Raw genomic sequence first — 17,441 nt, forward strand, 5'->3', positions numbered from 1 at the left:
TTCGTAAGCAGTAGACTTTGGATTCGATTGTGGAGAATGTGATCAGTATAATACCTCGTCTAGTGGTTCTACAGCTTTTGAGCGATCTGATTCGTGTCTACTTGTGCACTCTGTACCGTTAAATGACCATACAAACTGAAGCATCAGGTGATTCTAAATGTTCTTGCTACCTACCGCTGATTTCGTCCATCTTCTACTACAGCGTTAGAACGGGTTACATCATCACGATTTATTTAAAAATAAAGTACAAAAATACTCGATCACAATGTAATCATAACTACTGTTACATGTGGATAGTTAATTTAAGAGAACTGGCCCATGTTTTTGCAAACTCTTATTGGACAAAATATTACTGTATCAGGAAACATTTCATTATTTACAAGAAAATAAGGTTCTTCCGCTATAAATTATTCTCAAAATAATTTTTAGAAACAATAGATTAAACATGGTATTCATTATGAACTGGGAGCCACTTTTTTTTTTGAGTTCCTGAATACTTATATTTTTCCTCAATCAAATATTTCTTTTAACTTCAGCTTCCAACCGGATCTACCCTGGATATCCTTTTCTCTCAGTCTGTAATCGAGGCGGCTTTCTTGGTCGCCATCTATTCACTTTTCCTTTGGTCTGTTTGTCCTTCTTTCTTATTCCTTCGGCTTCTCAGTCTAGGATTTCCTTGGCCATTCTTTATGTACAATCCAAGCATGAAAAATATTTTCCAGTGGACTTACAATTGAAATATTAAGTGAATAATTTAAGGATTGTACACTTAAATCTTTACATTGCAAACGAATCATAAAAAAATATGTTGCAATGACAGTATAGAGGAAGCTTAATACAGAGGTACAACCTAATAATTTTTGTTTAAAAATAAATCAAATAAAAAGGAATGTCAAACAGAGAGACTTAAGTTCATAATTTTCAAAAATTATTAAATCCCTGTAAAAGAAAATGCTAAATTTGGGCGGACATAATAAAAACCTAACTGGAAGTGAGATTTTTGGTTAGAAAATTACTTTTAATCTTGAAATAAGCTGCAACATCTAAAAATAGATGTGCTTCCAGTATTTGTCGAACTTTTCTTACTTTAGAGGTTCTCGAAACAAGTATTTACGTTGAAAACTCAAATTTGAAAATGTTCCAAGGAAATAACTTCTTCTTTTTCTTTTTAAAACAAAGAGAAAATCGCGTTAGAATGCATCTCTCATTTCACTTTCCTTCACCATGACTTCATTGATCTACATTTCAGCAATGTGGAATGGTTTATTTCAATAACCTAATACAATTCTGATATTTCTTTCATTCACAACATTTCAATTAGTTTTTCTAATCTTTTCCAAAATGCTAATTTACTCCACTTATTTGAAGGAACCTATCTAAAATAAAGTCCAACAACAATTGAGATTTTAGTAGATACATTATGATTAGTAGGAAGCTGAACAACAGCAATCATTAAAGATCCACTTATTTTACCTGCCGAAGAGAAACCTCAATTGAACTGTTTACTGGGTTCTCCCCAATCTAAGTTCTTTTTTTCATGGACGCTAGCGCCCTCATACTAATAATACCTTATTTCCCTTTCTGTAGGCACTTCATCAAACATGGCAAATGCGAACTAAGTCCACTATCTTGTTCTGCAAGACAGGCGGAGCACCGGTTTTTTAATTACCATAAATCCCCTCTTCTTTCATCGACCTACCAAACGAGACGGGTGTGCTTTTAAGTTTTTACCATTCCTTATTTTGTTTATTACTATTCTATGAATAAAATAACCAGAATTATTATTTAAGAATTATTAAAAGTACCAGAAGAACGTAATTATTAATTACGTTTTTATTCAATGAAAAAAGAATACATAATCCATTCCAATAGACCGTAACAAACCCATGGTCATAGGACCGTCAGGTGAGTTCCACACAAAAAGCAGGAACTAAATTTCCACGCATTATAAACCATCAAATTCAGATTAAATATCACAGATCTTTTAACAAACTCAAGTCCATATTAAGTAAATATAAAAGTTCTTAATACATATTAAAGCATTTTCTTTTAATATTTATTTACGCATTTTCATTATTTATAATATTCTTTTCTTTTATTTTGTAAAGTAAAGTAATCGCCTATTTTTTCAGGCGGGGCTTAACGTCCAACTACCAATTAGGTGTCGTGGACGGAGGCGGCTATCAAACATACTTTACTTTCTTTTATTTTGTATTCATTATTTATTTATTTTACTTTATTTTATTATTAATTGTTTATTCCTCCCTTTCTATGAAAAAAAGAACCAGAAGCAATAATAAAGAATATTACACCTACAGTTAATAGTTTTATATTTAATATAAAAATACTAATCACTATCAATAATGCTTTAATTAAAATGTCTATAACTCTGGAATCGTAAGCACCGTTTTTAAATCAATATTCAAATGGCTAATTACAAGTTCATGAAATTCAATCTTTCGTGGGCTACATATTTGTTCAAATAAATATTTTAACTACATGAAAGTAAAAATTTGCCAGCTACTTTTAGAGACAAGTTTCGTAAGCACATTGGACGTTGGAAAACATAAGAAACCGAATTTCCAAGAAAAGAACGGAAAAACAGTTCAATGCATTAAACCTTTCATTTCTTGGTTGCCTATCAAAGCGGACATATTGTCTGGAACATCCTATATATCGTATTATGTAATAACATAAGAAATAATTAAAAATTCAACAATAAAACATATTATATAGGTATAATTAAATAAATTAGTGCCAGCCAATTAATCCTAATATTCTGAATAACAAAAGCAGTCAGATTTGCTGTAGAATGAAGTACTAAATCTCTCTAGTTACATTTTTAATTGTAACTGTGTGTCTGACAGTAATTGTTTTTTCAGTTTCAAGTCGTTGATGTCGCTATTCTGATGGTCGGTAAGTGTCGTAGATTTGTTGAATATTACATATTGTTGCCTGATGTCGTCATATTTCAGCAAGTCATGAACACATTCAACGTTTTTCTTTATGTTATACATAACTTGAAGGTGATAGCTTAAATAAAAACATCTGCCATTTTTTCCCCCCAATGTTTGATTTCCACTAAATTGTTACATTTTCTGAATGATTGATCAAACATTTTAACGTCAAGAGGTAGTATTTTTCTTGATTTTGAACCCTCTAGAGATAGGCATTACTGATTTTCAATCCATACAAACAACAATATCTTATTGATGAACTGAAAGGAAGAATAAATAATAAAATTCTAGTAATAATAAAGTTCTAAAAAGTACTTCTTTCAAAAAAGTAATATTTGTTTAGCGCATCGTCTGCAGGGTCATTAGTGCCCCTATATTTATCGTGTTTCTCAACTTATGTTCGTTCAAGATGAAATGGCATGTGTAGACCTGCGTGACTTCCACATACGAGTACGCCCAGCAAGATAGGACGGAGCACCGGTTATTCAACATATGACCACATTCCCCCTCTTAATTCATCTAGTCGATGAGAGTGAGTGTAAAAACACTATCAATGTTACACGACGCCCTTCTATAAATTTCTTTAAAACAACTCTAATTTTAATTATACTGAGTAAGATTTTAAATGTCGGGCGTTTTTTTTTTTTTTTTTTTTTTTGGCGTTTCAATTATTATTTTGCTTGTGTGCTGGACTGAATGGATGTATTGCGCGTATCGTGAAACTTTTCTGTAAAATGAAGCCGATGAAGACTTTGCGCAGACTCCGAACAATCCAGATTTATCTCCAGCCCATTAAAGAATGGTATTAAGGAATGGAACCCTTTTTTGCTCAGCTTTCTTACGCAAATAGGAAGCCCTTTACCTCCGAAAAAACCCTTTACGAGATTATCCACTAAGTTTAGCCCCGTTAATGTGACAGCGCAGACGACTTGAAGGCAAAAGGAGAGACTTTTTTTCTGTTAGAAGTTTTTAGGAAGGTTAATAACGCTCAGGATTAAAAAGGCGTGGAAAAAAAATTTGTGAATTGAACAGAAATTTGGTCGCAATCCAACATAGTATGTTCATCTCATTTACTAGCGTCCATGCAAAACAGCGTCTTCTTAAAGATATTTTACGGGCGAGCAACGGACATTTTTAACAGAACTTCTGTTAAGCAGAATTCTAATAATTCAAGGCAATGTAAGAAGTGTAATAATAAAAAAATAAGAGCCAAAGTAATAACTTTATTTCTTTCTATTTGTTTCTTTCTTAAATGTCATTGAGATATGACTGTGATTAGTTTACGTTCTTTAAGGGTAAAGTTCATCGTAATCAACATAAATAGCGCTAGAATTCACATTCCCACGTTTTGGCTTCCTTTAACAAAGACCACCAGAAGATACTCCAAGAAGAGTTTTTGAGACACACCACTATTCCATCCCGATCTTGGTTTACTGACTCTTCGTGCATCATAATTTAGCTGCTCGCGCGACACCGTCTCTGGCCCAACGAATGTCAGATTTAGAAAATCAAAGTCTCTAAAAAATTCTTCATCTATAAAAGACCATTTTATTTTAGCCAAATAATAAACTGATAAGGCAAAGGTTTCTTTTATTTACAACTTTTTAACATTATTTTGATTCCCTAAACCTTTAGTGGCATTACGTTTTATGAGCTACTTACTTTCTTCATTGATTTTTGGATACTTACATTCTTAACTAATCGCCTTCTATTGCCTTTGCAGAGTAGAGGCCTTGCACCTCATCCCAGTTCTCAGCAAGCTCTCTCCTCCTTCTCTAGTCTATCTCTCTATCCCTAAAAACCTCTCTAAAAATCCTCCTCCCAGATTCTTCTTGGACGCCCTGAAATCTTTTCCTTTCCATTCTTATTTCAGATACTCGTCTGATTACTCTTTCATTAACCATTCTGGATATGTGAACTGGTTAGCTCCAAGTTGGTCCCCCTGCAGGTTTCACACCCAGATTCTTTCGAATAGTCGCATTTCTAATTTCGTCCCTCTTTGTCTTTCCCAGCATTTTTCTAAGGTATTACCTTTCCATCGCTTGGACGAATCACAATGGAAAAGACCTGGTGAGGTTCATCTGCCCATCTAAAGTTATGTTTTATTTCGTTCTTTATCTATTGCAGCCAGAAATTTGAACGGTTACAGAAGGAAGCTGGATTGGTTAGCGATAACTGAAACTAAAAAAACTTAAAGAGGTTTTTTAGCTACAAGAAATGAAAGTTTTTTCATATTTCACGTCGTTTATCTAGATGTGTTGTAGCTTCATGAAATTAAATCGGTTGCAATCGCTTAGTAAAATATTCTATCATTTTTAATAAGCATCTTGTCATAATTTCTCATTTTATTTCCAGTATTATAAACAATGTTACTAACACCTCCGTTACACATACAAATACTTGATTTCAGCAGAGTTAGTTGATGTGTGGGTTTAGTGAATCCACATCCAATCTCTCCAGCTAAATATCACGCGCGCACTATATTTACTCATTTAACACATTACAGACGCTCATATCCAGAGACACTGTTACTAAGGAAACCATAATAGAACTACGAGGTACGGTGGTTTGGGCTTGGCCCTTTACAGTCTTCAATGTTCACTTTTCATACGTAAATTGACCTTCCTACCAGCTGCGCAAAACAGGAACCACTAACTACTTTATTTATTTTTATTTTTTACGTCAAAGTAAATATTTGTTTTACTTGTGTTTAGTTTTTTAACACTGAGTTTTAGAGAACCGACTAAGTTTGGGAGGGATTAATCAAGGACGTCCAACATTTACCAAACATGTTTCATTCATTTACCGAACACGTTTCAGCTTTTATTTTTATAAAAAATTATTGAAAAATATAAACAAGTCGTACAAAAAATTACAAGGAATTTAGTGAAAAAATAAAAAACATAAATCTAAAAGCAAAGTAAGTAGTTATCATTTTGAAAGATTTTTGATAGTCGCACTGCTAGAAAATCGTTTGACGTAGAATTATCAGTGTAAGATAGAAGAAACAAGAGTATGTTTTGGATCAGATTCAAGAAAACTGACTGCAATAGGTAAAGAAAGGAAATAAAACAAATTTTAGATGGGCAGATGAAGGAAGAAGAAAGAAAGGATAACGACCAGATGCTTGAGGATTAAGCGATTGTCAAGTTTAGAAGCAACCCTCTAAGTAGCATAAACAATGGATGTTTCTCTACTTTTGTAGAGGATGTCCTTTTTTGTGATTAGTTGTAAAAGTAAATAAATCTCTAGTCAAAGAACAAAGTATTGATCAACAAAGAAACTAGAAATTTCTCAATTAAGAGAAAAAGTTAGGTCTGTGGAACGACGCTTAGATTTTGCTGAAAAATCTGTGAAAAGAAATTCTCTAATTTTTAGAGGTCGGGGAAGGGTGTTACAAGACAGTTCATGAAGATCTCAGAAATTTCTGTCAAGAGATTTTGAACATTCAATGGCTGAGAGTGAGATAGAAAATTGAGTATTAGTATTTCCAATTGTAACAAAAAACTCTCAAAAGTTACATTAATTAATAATAGAATTGCGACGAATACTTTGAAAGATACTACGAAATTAAAAACACTGGTTTCTATGTCGTTAGAGACTAACTTGGACTGATAGAAAGAGGAGGAGAAAATTATTTCAATGCAGAAAATTAATCTTAGGATAAAGATAAGAACACAATTTAGCATATTTGATAATTGGAGATTAGAATGGACAGATAATGGGCAAAGCATTGATGTAGAGACTGTATAAATAACCTTCAGGAAAACAGAAATTCTAAAAATTTTGTACTTCATTCTCAGGAGCAAAAAAATATTAGATTTCTGCGAAGAACAAGGTCTGGCAAAATTAAATGGCTCGATGCCGGCGGGTAGGAAAGTGGAGGTAACATTTTTCGGCCCCAGAAATCAAGCTCTGAGCTTGATTATTACGTAGTGTCTCTCAGTTGCATGGATATTTTATCTGACTTTAAAGTAGGTAACCAATCTTGGCCGGTTACTAATCATATATTATCGAATCATATTGTTTACGTAAATAAAGGTTTGTATAGAAAGGTGCACTTACCTTTATCACCCAGATTGTGATGGGATGATAAGTCGTCCAATAAATATAGAGGAAAGATGTTTTTGTTAAGAGTTGTTAAGAAATATTCTAAAGGGTACAAAAAATATTTTTTGCTCAACCGAAATATAATGCAATAAAGCCTTGGTTTGATTTTGCTTATAGTAAGGAAGTAATTATTATATTAAAATAGTTGCAGCATCGAAGGGATAACATGATTTATGTACATTATAATGTAAAAATTATTTCATGGATTCGGCTAGAACTTGACATGGAAAGGAATTCTGGTCACTAGTTTTTAAAAGAACCCAATATAGATGTGGTTCACAGATAAGCATGGAGGAATGGCCGAGCCCATTTCCAACAGTTAATGACTCTTTAACAAATTTCAGTTGAATTTTGTACGCTGAACCGTGTATTGCTTAGCCGTTATTTTGATTACAACGATCTGATATACTTTACGAATAAAGCAGGCACCCGGTAGTTACGCTATCCCGTTCGAATAATATAAATATGCTCCTCCCTGCTTCTTAAAATATTACTTAGAACCCCCTATTGAAATATTTGGGTAAATATTTCGCGGAAGGTAGGGTGCCACAAAAATTTAACGATTTTATTACCTTTACCTTAAAAAAGGGAATTTAAATGATGTTACAAACTATAGAGGGAATATTGTTTAAACACAGTAAAGAAATTGTACAAAATATAAATTGTACAAAAAGGTGAGGTTCCGGCATGGCTTCTCCGCACTGGATAATATCTTCATCTCAATGAATTCTATTCAGTTGAAATGGTATGAAGGAACAAAGAAAATCTATTGTTTTTTTTTTTTTTTTGTAGATCTAAAGTCTGCTTTTGATTCTGTGAATATAGAGAAGCGCTCTTTTACAAGATGTATCACTGCGGTATCTCAACTAAGATGATTCCAGCAATTCAAAGTTTTTACAGTTTTCACAAACTCAGCAACTTGGAGTCTTTCACTTCTATTCCAATCTTATTGTGGAGTAAAGCACGGACGTAACTTAATCCCTTACTTTTCTCCAGATTTATAAATTATTTAAAAATGCACTCAAAGGAGGGGTATAGATAAAAGGCTATAATTTAAAGCTGCTTCTTTACGCGGGCGAGTTAGTTCTAATTGCCAACAACCCAAGAATACTTCAACAAATGATAAATCAGAAACGAATTGTTCCACTCCATATTACTGTCATGACTATGTGTTTAAATCTATCTTATAACGTTGGAGTTATCACTATACATCTTAAATAGATCTTTTATTTGAAGGCAGAGGCTCGAAACCCGCACTGTTGACATCATTTTCAGTGATGGGAAAGTTTGGCAGTAATCAAAGAAACAAAAAAGAGAGAGAAAGAAAAATAGAACAAAAACCAACAGTTGAGAGAAAATTTATAAAAATAAAATTTGCTCTAATTTGGAAGTTTCCATTTTAAATGTAATAGTCCGTGAACCTTCACCTTCAATGTTTGTTATCCACGTTTCAGTCCATAAAATTTACAAATGCTGGGAGAGTTCCAAGCTCTTAAAAAAAAAAAAATTACATATTATCAAATTTTGTTAAATTATTTTTATAGGGGACATTCCAATAACAGCTGTTGGGCGCCTTCTTCCCTACTCGATTTTTTAACATAATTGAATTAATACTTCTAGAATTGCCCTAAGACTTAATGCTAACGTAAGTTTTTTTGCAATTAGTATTTTATAAATTCATACCAATAATAAACTTTTTTAAGAAGAGCTGCGTCACTGGATCGTAACAAATGATTGCGAAATAAATGGCTTGATTATGTATTACACGAAGTGAATGTAAGTTACTCCTAAAAGTTCTTAGATTACTATTCTAAACTAGGAAGAAATAGTCCATCTACACTCTATGATTTCGTTTAATAACAAACCAAACTAGGCCATAATATTTCAGGTTAATACTGGTTGTATAATATCTAGCTTGCAAATGCGCTAGAAAAAATAACGAAAAATATAATAACCCAATTGAAGAAGGTAAATTCTCCTTTGAACATCAAAAACTGTTATCGTTTTTCTGAAATTTGGATTTTTATTTTTTTATCTTTTTCCTTTGTTAAACATAAAAATCATGCAAATCTGGAAGTAGAAAAATAGCAAAAAATTATAGTAAAAAATAAATTACAACATCTATCTGTCAGCAAACATAACTAGGTATTTTTGTTCTATAATGCAAATCTCAGATTTCTGGCGTTGGTCGAAATTTTTGTCTGCAAGCAATTACCCTTATAAAAGAAAAAGGTATTTCTTAAAGAAAAAGATAGTTATAAAAAGATCCTTATAACTATTACTTGAAATTTTGTGAAAACTGTGGTTATTTGTAGTTGGAAAGAAAAAAAAGAATTAATGATCGACGAGCTTGATTGAGGAAAAAGCATACCTTTATCTTTTATTTTTCAATATGTTTAGTTAAAGAGCAAGGCTCTTCTTTCCATTGTGCGAGAAATTTCAGAAATATTAGCTGTTTCTGTGCGTTCAATGTACTTTCAGAATTTGTTTATTTTAGTTGATACCAATCTCGCTTTACCTCAAATCCCACAAAATCAAATTTCACTTGTTCTAATCAGATTTTAATGCTGATTTACCATTTACAATTACATCTAACGTGAATCTTTTTCGAATTCTTTTTTTTGCGCCTTTATCATCTGAGCTGGCGCGAGTTAACCAATTAATAGAATCCAATTCAAAATTGCTGTCATACAGCGGATGTAATGGAGAAGACTACCATTAACCCTATTCGGTGAAAATGAGCTTGCAAATAATCTCGCTGCATGCCTGGAAGGTTAGATTTTTCCCATTTTCCCTCTAATCTCAAATTCATCCAGGTAGTATCCACTTTCTTTTATATTGATCTCTTATTTCTCCAAGAGTCTAATGAAACGATTGGGTTTTCAGGCTGCATGAATTCGCAATCTTCCTCAGCTAGCCTGACACTAGTTCGTGGCCCAGAAAGTCACACTAGGCTAGGCATCCACCGGAACAAAATCTTCCTGCACAACAAACACTTTTCTCGGTTCCCTGACTTTTCACACATAATTAATGGCAAGTGGGTCGTAAAAATACAACGTTTACACCATCTGCAATAAATTATAAGTATTAGGTGTTAACAAAAACAAAGGACAAAATAATAGTGTTTCAATTTTTTTCTATTTCTTTTATCCTTCTGAAGATGAGTATTCAATTAAAACTTTTCGCTTTCACTTGCTACTGGTAAGATCATGCGCTATTTATATTTGGATTTTAATAAGGTTAAGTGAATTATTAATTATACTGTGGTGCAACATATTGTCACGGAATATCCTCAACGTAGTAGGCGTCAGAACACTATTCCCAACCTTTAAAAAGCCGCCCTGAAAAAGACTCCTCTTTTCTAGATGAAATATTTCACAAATTTTAGATGCTGTAAATGGGATTTATTTATCTATTTAACTATTTGTTTATTTATTTGTCTATTTATTTTAACATTGGCTTTGAGATTTAAGGATATGGAAATGTTTGGTATTCAACCAGTTGTCAGATATAAATTTTTAATGAGTATATTATGAGTACAGTGTGAATTTAATTATTTTGAATGCGCGTAATTTATTGTGTTAATTTATGTAAATGTATTTAAGTACGTACATATAAGTAATTGTGTGTGTAAGCTTTAGAGTAATATAATCATGAATGGCATCGTAAACATAATGTATGTAGAGAAATTAAGAAAACTACAAGCCTAGGAGACACAGCCATCGAATTCGTTCAGATAGTAGAGATGTTAGTGGTTAGATTGAAAATCGGACACTTAAAATAATAAAATGGATTTATTAAAAAATAAACTTAAAAAAATAAGTAATTCTTATTCAATATAAAAAAAAAAAAATACAGTGCATAAACGTAATTTCATTTGCAGAGTTGAGTGGCTTTAAAAGAATATAAAATTATTGTGTTATTTTCTTAGTTACAAAATTTCCTGTATTTTATAGAGTACATTATTTCATTTTATTTTTTTAATTTTTATATTCTGTGAAGTAGGAAAACTGCTGTCAACACTTCTTTAATGAAATATATTAACAGCTTTTCCAACGCATTTACTTTCAATATTCCTCATATTTGTGCAGTGAAGTACACAATAGATCACATAATCTTATTTATTTTACTAAAAAGCATTACGTAAACAATTAAAATCTAATATTAGTTTACTGTCTGTATGAGTTTATTTAACCTTTACAGGTTAAACTAAACATTGATACCTTATTATTAGTACCCTCACATTCACACACTAGCTCACTTTTTTATACTCTGCTGCAAAGATTCTAATTCTTTCTGTTTTTCTGCTTCTAATTCTAGAGCTCTCTGTTTTCTTCTTCCAAGAGGTGTTTTCCACAACCAATTTAAAAATTCTTCCTCTTCTTCACGATATACAGGGTCTCTTTTACATAAAACATTAATAATTTCAGCGTGAGTCAACTGGTGCATGCGTAACTGGAGTACTCGTTTACAAGTCAATACCTGAATACCGAATTCATATTCAATTATTAGTCTGATTGTTTCATAGAAATTCATTGTGAAAGATTATTAAAAATAATGAACTAACATCCTTAATCGCCGCAAGCACACTACCAACAGTGTAACCATCCGAAAGTCTAGCCACAGAAGATGTGTTGAATTGCCTGCTTAGACCAGGATACTGGAACAATTGTTCGGTCCAAAGAAGACTAAGTGAAGCGTAATCTGGTCTAGGTATAAGAATCATCTTGTGGTAGGCTTGAGCTAAGAGCTTTTGGTCACATTCCCACGGCAAACGACTAGTACCAATAACAAGAACCTAAAACAGACGCGTATTAGATTTCTAATTTATTCTTTTTATTTTTATATTAGGTATATTAATTTAACTGATTCTTTGAATTTGAAATTCATCAAACATAGGAAAAGCAAAAATTTGATCTCTGACTATGGGGCCCTCCGGACTACTGCTTCTAGGAGCTGTCCAAAAGTGGCGTTTAATAACTATAGTTGGGATTGACATAACCCTCAATCTTGCTGAAAGAGGAGCAAAAGGAATATCCTAAGAAAACGAAGAGCCCATCCAATTCAAAGACACATTGATAAGTGTGCAAGAAGGCACATATCTATGAGGTTTACGTTTAGGAATGTCAGAGATATCAAGGATTCCTAAGACTTGAAATCAATATATTACTGGTTTGAAAGATCTAAATTTGAGTGAGCCTCCATTATTTGAAATCCGTAAACTGCAGGCAAAATACAGGGATTAAAAAAGTTGCACAAGAAATTTGCCCACTTCCTCAAATATCCAACGGTAAATTTGGATTCCCTTAAGGATAAACGATAGAGGTAAGATCTCAAGGATGAAAATACTCAAGGAGTGTTTAACCCATCTGTTGGCTCTCCGATCTCAGCGATTTCTTCACAGATCCTAGCGGTTACCAGAGTTCACCCTTTAGAACGCACTCAACCTTTAATTTAGGGTCAATTTTTTGAATAACTATGTAGTCTTTGCGGGGAGGTGTGCATAGGAAGATTATAATGGACTACCGGCTAACCTCTCTTCAAGGGCTTAGTTCCCTTTTATCTGGGGGAGTCATCCTTTAAACATTAGGGTGAGGTGGGGGTGCAGTATGGTTCGAAAACCCCTCGTTTTCCGGACGTTCTTTGTAGTTACCAAGGTTAAAAGATAGTTTTAAGAAATCACAGGACCCTTAAAAAAGCTAGGGCGTTCTTAAAATTAAAAAGTTGACATTTGTAGGAATATTGAGTACAATAGAAAATGATTTATAATTAAATGAATTTTTATATTCTATCATATCATAGATATTTAAAAAGTGTTTAGCTTTATGACCTTTAAAATGAATTCACGTTAAGCAGAGAAAAGTTGTAGTTAATAATTAATGAAACGTGTAATTTATATTAATATAAAAATGATAAACTTAGATTTTTAGATTTGAAGATGACTGGCCGAAAAGTCTCCAAAATTAAAAAATTGTGACAAGTAAAAATAAGTTGAGGCTATGGAAGGTAGTATTTTTTAAGATAATCTCTAAAAGAAAGAACCATCAAATATCTTTTTGAGATCGAATGCGAAGGATGTGAACTACGTACATGCTAAAAAAAATCTGCTCCACGCAGAAGTTAAATTACAAGCTTTAAACTTTCACAATCCACTTACTTTAGTTGTTCGTATGTCATTGTAAAGAGGTATGCTGTCGTATAAGTATACTGCAGATGGCTTGGCATTCTATAGATTCTGTTCTGGAGTGAATAAATTTAAGAATGTTTCTTTTAAATAGTTTTTCCCCCCCCCCCCACGATATTTTAAATCATTTTCATTGCCCCCGAAAGGCAATATTGGAGTCACAAACTAATTTTTTATGTCGTTTTAAGTAGTGTATAAAGTTCATTGACCTATCATTCTATCCTCATCAATGTATTTCATTAAAAAAAATAAATAGTCAATTATTGGTGTCAATTATAGTTATTATAGTGATTAACCTTGGTGTGTTTGTTTATATGAAGGTAGAATGCTTCATGCGTACGACTTATACCCGCTGAAATATACACACTGCACAAAACCTGACAGAAAATTAATTTAAAAAAAAAACTAGGCGCTAATGACCAAGGCAGTCGATTCGCCCAAAAAAAATAATAATAAGAGAAAATTAAAAGAAATATTAATATTGAATGCAGAATTGCAAGTAAAAAAACTATGAATAATTAATTAGTATTTTTGGTCAAGTTAGTCATGTCTGAGAATGGCTGTGAAGGCTACATCCACTGCGACCAAAAAGATCTAAATTAATTCCCTTTTCTTTTAATTTGTTAAATAATGTTTAGTTTATTTTTATGTTTAATTTTAGGCGCGTCAACATCTGAGCTCATTAGTTTAGCTGTTAAGCCATATTAATTATGTTATTACATTGATGATTAGTTATGTCACTGTCGTTAGTTCTACTAGTCATTATATCGTAACAAAAATAAGTTTTAATAGTTCATGTGTAGGAATAGTGTTAATAATAACGAACGCCGGATTTTTGCATCGCTGAAGCATTATTAAAATAAAAAACATTAGATATTCCTAGAATAGAAATACTCGAAGATCTGGAACGTTTATTTTTCAAATTTTTCTTTAAAAAATTAGTTTAAGGTTCACCTCTGTGTTTTAATTTTAGCTGCAGCTTTGTAAATTGTAAACTGTCAGAAATAATTAAATATTTTTCTTCAATTCAAAGAAAGGAAACAATAAATTCGAAAAGGAAGAAAATAATTTTGGTTTGGAATAGATATGACAGAATCCTGAGAAATGGAGTTATATAAAGCTGTGTTCATACCGGATCGGTTGCAGCATTCTCTCCATTCCAATCTGTTCGATTGATGAATAGTTAGGAGAGGGACTCCTGCGAACAGGTTAAAGGCACTACTCACTAGTGCCGAAATAGACAAATGCCATAATAAAGTTAGTGTGGCCATAGTAAACTTTTTCGCCTGCCTCTGGCCTGTAGTTTTTACCCACCATTGCTACTTATAGGTCCAAGACTTTCTTTACCGAATTACACTATCACCTGAATAAGGTATTTGCTACGTCTAAATGCCTCAGACTTCTGTAGGTACTTTAGGAAGGTTTCTGGGCTAGGCACACAGCCGAAATATTGTGCTTCTATCTAAAAGCCCAGACTCCAAGACAGTATCTACCAATCTATACTCATTAGCATGTCCATTCCAATAGTCTCACTCCGTCTTACATTAACTCCGTTTGTACTTGTCAGTTCCGCCTGGATGATTAATTCTCTGGAATTGATTATCCTTTTCCAGTAGTCTCAGTAGCATATTTGTATAGAAACTAGCTCTATCTGAAGAGTCAGTTTTTCTAGGGTTGCCGAGATATCCTGCCTCCAATTAGCACCGTATACCCCTCGCTAAACTCCTTCTTCTGTATCTGAGCCATGCAAGAATCAGTGACATAACTGTTAATTATTAACATTTACTTTATAACTTAAAAAGTACAACGTAGCCTAATTATATTGTAAAAATATTCTCAGAAACACTTACATTAACGTAGCAAATGTTTTAGTAACAAAAATTGATAACAACGAATTTACTTTTCGAACCGAAACCCTCCCAGAAAAATAATTCGTGTAAGTTTTAAAGCCGGGATTGCCCGAAATATTGGAAGGACGTTTACCATCAATTATTAGTCCTGTTATTTTTTCCAAAAATGCATTACACCTATTTATACAGATGTATTATATTTACTGAGGGGGTACTGTGTTATGTTAGTATACGCGATTAAAGCCTGTAATTGTTACTGTAACGCGTTTGTATCTGAATATTTAATATAACCTAAATTTAGAGGGATAATTGTGTAGAGAAAATTCTGGAAAAACCCTAAATTGAATGAATATTGTAAGTATTATAGAATATTATGAATATTATAAGAATATTAGTTATTATAAGTTATTAGTTATAAGAATATAAGTATAACTAGCATATCGAAATACAATAGAATTGAGATTTTAACTGAAGAAAGTCTAATCTAAACCGGCTGTCCACTGTTGGTTCTTTAAGGACTGCCGCCGTATGCCCACTTTTCGAGATTAAATAAATATTTCAATCAAAAAATATGAAAAACATTAATTGTTTCTTTATTTTTCTTTCCAAGTCAATACAAATATTTTTTTTATAAATTGTATTATGTGTGTGTAAACAAAATATCCCAAGGATAATGATTAGCTTAAAATAGGTATTTTATTAATACTGCGTTTTGAGTGAAATTCGAAACTGGAAGTGAAATTTAACTGCCTCGACTTTCTCGAAATTTTTCTATTTTTCTTTAATCTCCCTCCATATGGCTCACACTTCTAAATTAACTCTATTCAGCGAAATTAATTTTGTGGTCTCCGGAAAATTGCAATTTTAAGATTCCTCTAAATGTTACATGACGATAATTTACTGCCGTAATGAAAAAATTCTCTACTTAGTACAAATCAAGGAGCAAGCGAAGTTGACAAATCATACCAAGCTAGGAAATTTTCTACTATCTAAAGAATAAAAACAGATTGGGTAGAAACAAATTAATATAAATACACTGCCGCGCTTTCTAGTAGCTTATTCACATACTAAAAATTAAATAATTGCTGGGAATCTGAAAAAATCTAGTTTTTAACAAGTGTTTATGGTTTAAATATTTTTTAATGTTGAAGACGAGTTTTTTTTTATTTTGTTTATTTATTTTGCAACTGTAGCCAATACACAAGCAAAACAGATGAGGAGAACACAATGGTGGTCAAAAACAAAATGAGGGAACGCCAAGAAACCTCTCGCATAGTGCAGAGATTGGCGTAACTGATTATTGTAAGAGCCTTGAAAAGTAATCCTACAGCAGCGCTAGAAGAGTTACTAGAAGGAATGTAACTATTGATGCCGGTAAAGGCAAGAGCCAGCGCGCTAGGTTGATGCTCTCTGGATACTGGAGATATACGGGTATATAAGCTCATTTGCAATAAAGTGATTCTGGAGCCAGAATCTATGGGATGAAACAAAAGACACAAATTCTCTTGGCAGTACACCACAACTCTTCAGGCCAGTAGCTACTAAAACCTGTGCTAACAGAACTTGAGAAGAGACCTTAAAGATAATGAAATTCTCATATTCTCGCATAGTTATGCTGCGTTTGAACCGCTAGCATCTTGTAAAACGACCTCATCCCTTGCCTGGTGATTGTGAAGTCCCTGCGTTACCTTTCTTGGCATCACAGGATAGTTCTTGAGTATGTGCTGGGAAATCCAGGCATCAGAGTTAATAAGGTTGATAATAAGCTGGCTAGAAATAAAACATCTACCCCTTTCATTGGCCAAGAACCTGCACTTCGTATTCCAGGGACTCGGTCGAACAGCTCTTAAGCAATGACTTTGGAGAGAATTCAGTAAATTCTGGAAAGTTTATCGCAGGTATAAAATATGGCAAAAGTATTATGCCCGATTTGTGTAAAATTAGAACCTGAAGAGAGGTAGGAATCAAATTATTCCGGTAACTGGTCTCAAACAGAGGAGGTTCAAAAAAACACCTTCACAGAGTGGAGTTATTTGAACAAGAACCTCTTTATTGATAATGTCGGGAAGACGTGGATATGGCTTCTCATACTGACTGCGTAGCTATCCAAGGTTGCAATAAGAGATATTTGGCACTTCACAGCCAGAAAAGCACATATCAATAGGGACTTGAAACCATTTTCACATAAGGATACGTAAAAAACAAGATTAGATAATGATTCTTAGTAACTTTCTTTAAATATTTATTTCCTCTCTCAAACTTTTACCTTTTTCATAAATTTATTCAACCAAAATTACATCTACAAGAATAGAGAATAAAAGATGCAATTAACTAAGAGCA

The 17,441-nt window shown here is 32.8% G+C and overlaps 1 protein-coding gene and 1 long non-coding RNA gene across 3 annotated transcripts in view; both read right to left on the bottom strand.

Moving 5' to 3' along the window:
- Window positions 1–96: 96 nt before the first annotated feature.
- LOC141460679 (uncharacterized) lies at window positions 97–5,686 on the bottom strand. Its single transcript, XR_012462282.1, has 2 exons — window positions 4,647–5,686; window positions 97–4,490 (listed from the first exon to the last, which is right to left on the bottom strand). It is a non-coding gene; the product is annotated as an uncharacterized lncRNA (long non-coding RNA).
- A 3,867-nt stretch (window positions 5,687–9,553) lies between these two features.
- Window positions 9,554–17,441, bottom strand: part of LOC141460692 (dynein regulatory complex protein 11) — a 30,697-nt gene continuing 22,809 nt past the window's right edge. The window contains exons 12-14 of one of the 2 annotated variants that reach the window (XM_074140959.1): window positions 11,635–11,865; window positions 11,329–11,549; window positions 9,554–10,135 (exon numbers count right to left, since the gene is read on the bottom strand). In XM_074140959.1, coding sequence (XP_073997060.1) covers window positions 10,012–10,135; window positions 11,329–11,549; window positions 11,635–11,865 — 576 coding nt within the window. In that variant the 3' untranslated portion in view covers window positions 9,554–10,011. Of the gene's footprint in view, window positions 10,136–11,328; window positions 11,550–11,634; window positions 11,866–14,794; window positions 14,989–17,441 lie in introns of those variants that run through there. The other variant, XR_012462291.1, reaches the window with a different exon arrangement.

This window comes from Rhodnius prolixus, unplaced genomic scaffold (assembly GCF_049639745.1).
Source record: "Rhodnius prolixus isolate KJV_2025 unplaced genomic scaffold, Rpr scaffold_1, whole genome shotgun sequence".
Classification (NCBI taxonomy): domain Eukaryota; kingdom Metazoa; phylum Arthropoda; class Insecta; order Hemiptera; family Reduviidae; genus Rhodnius; species Rhodnius prolixus.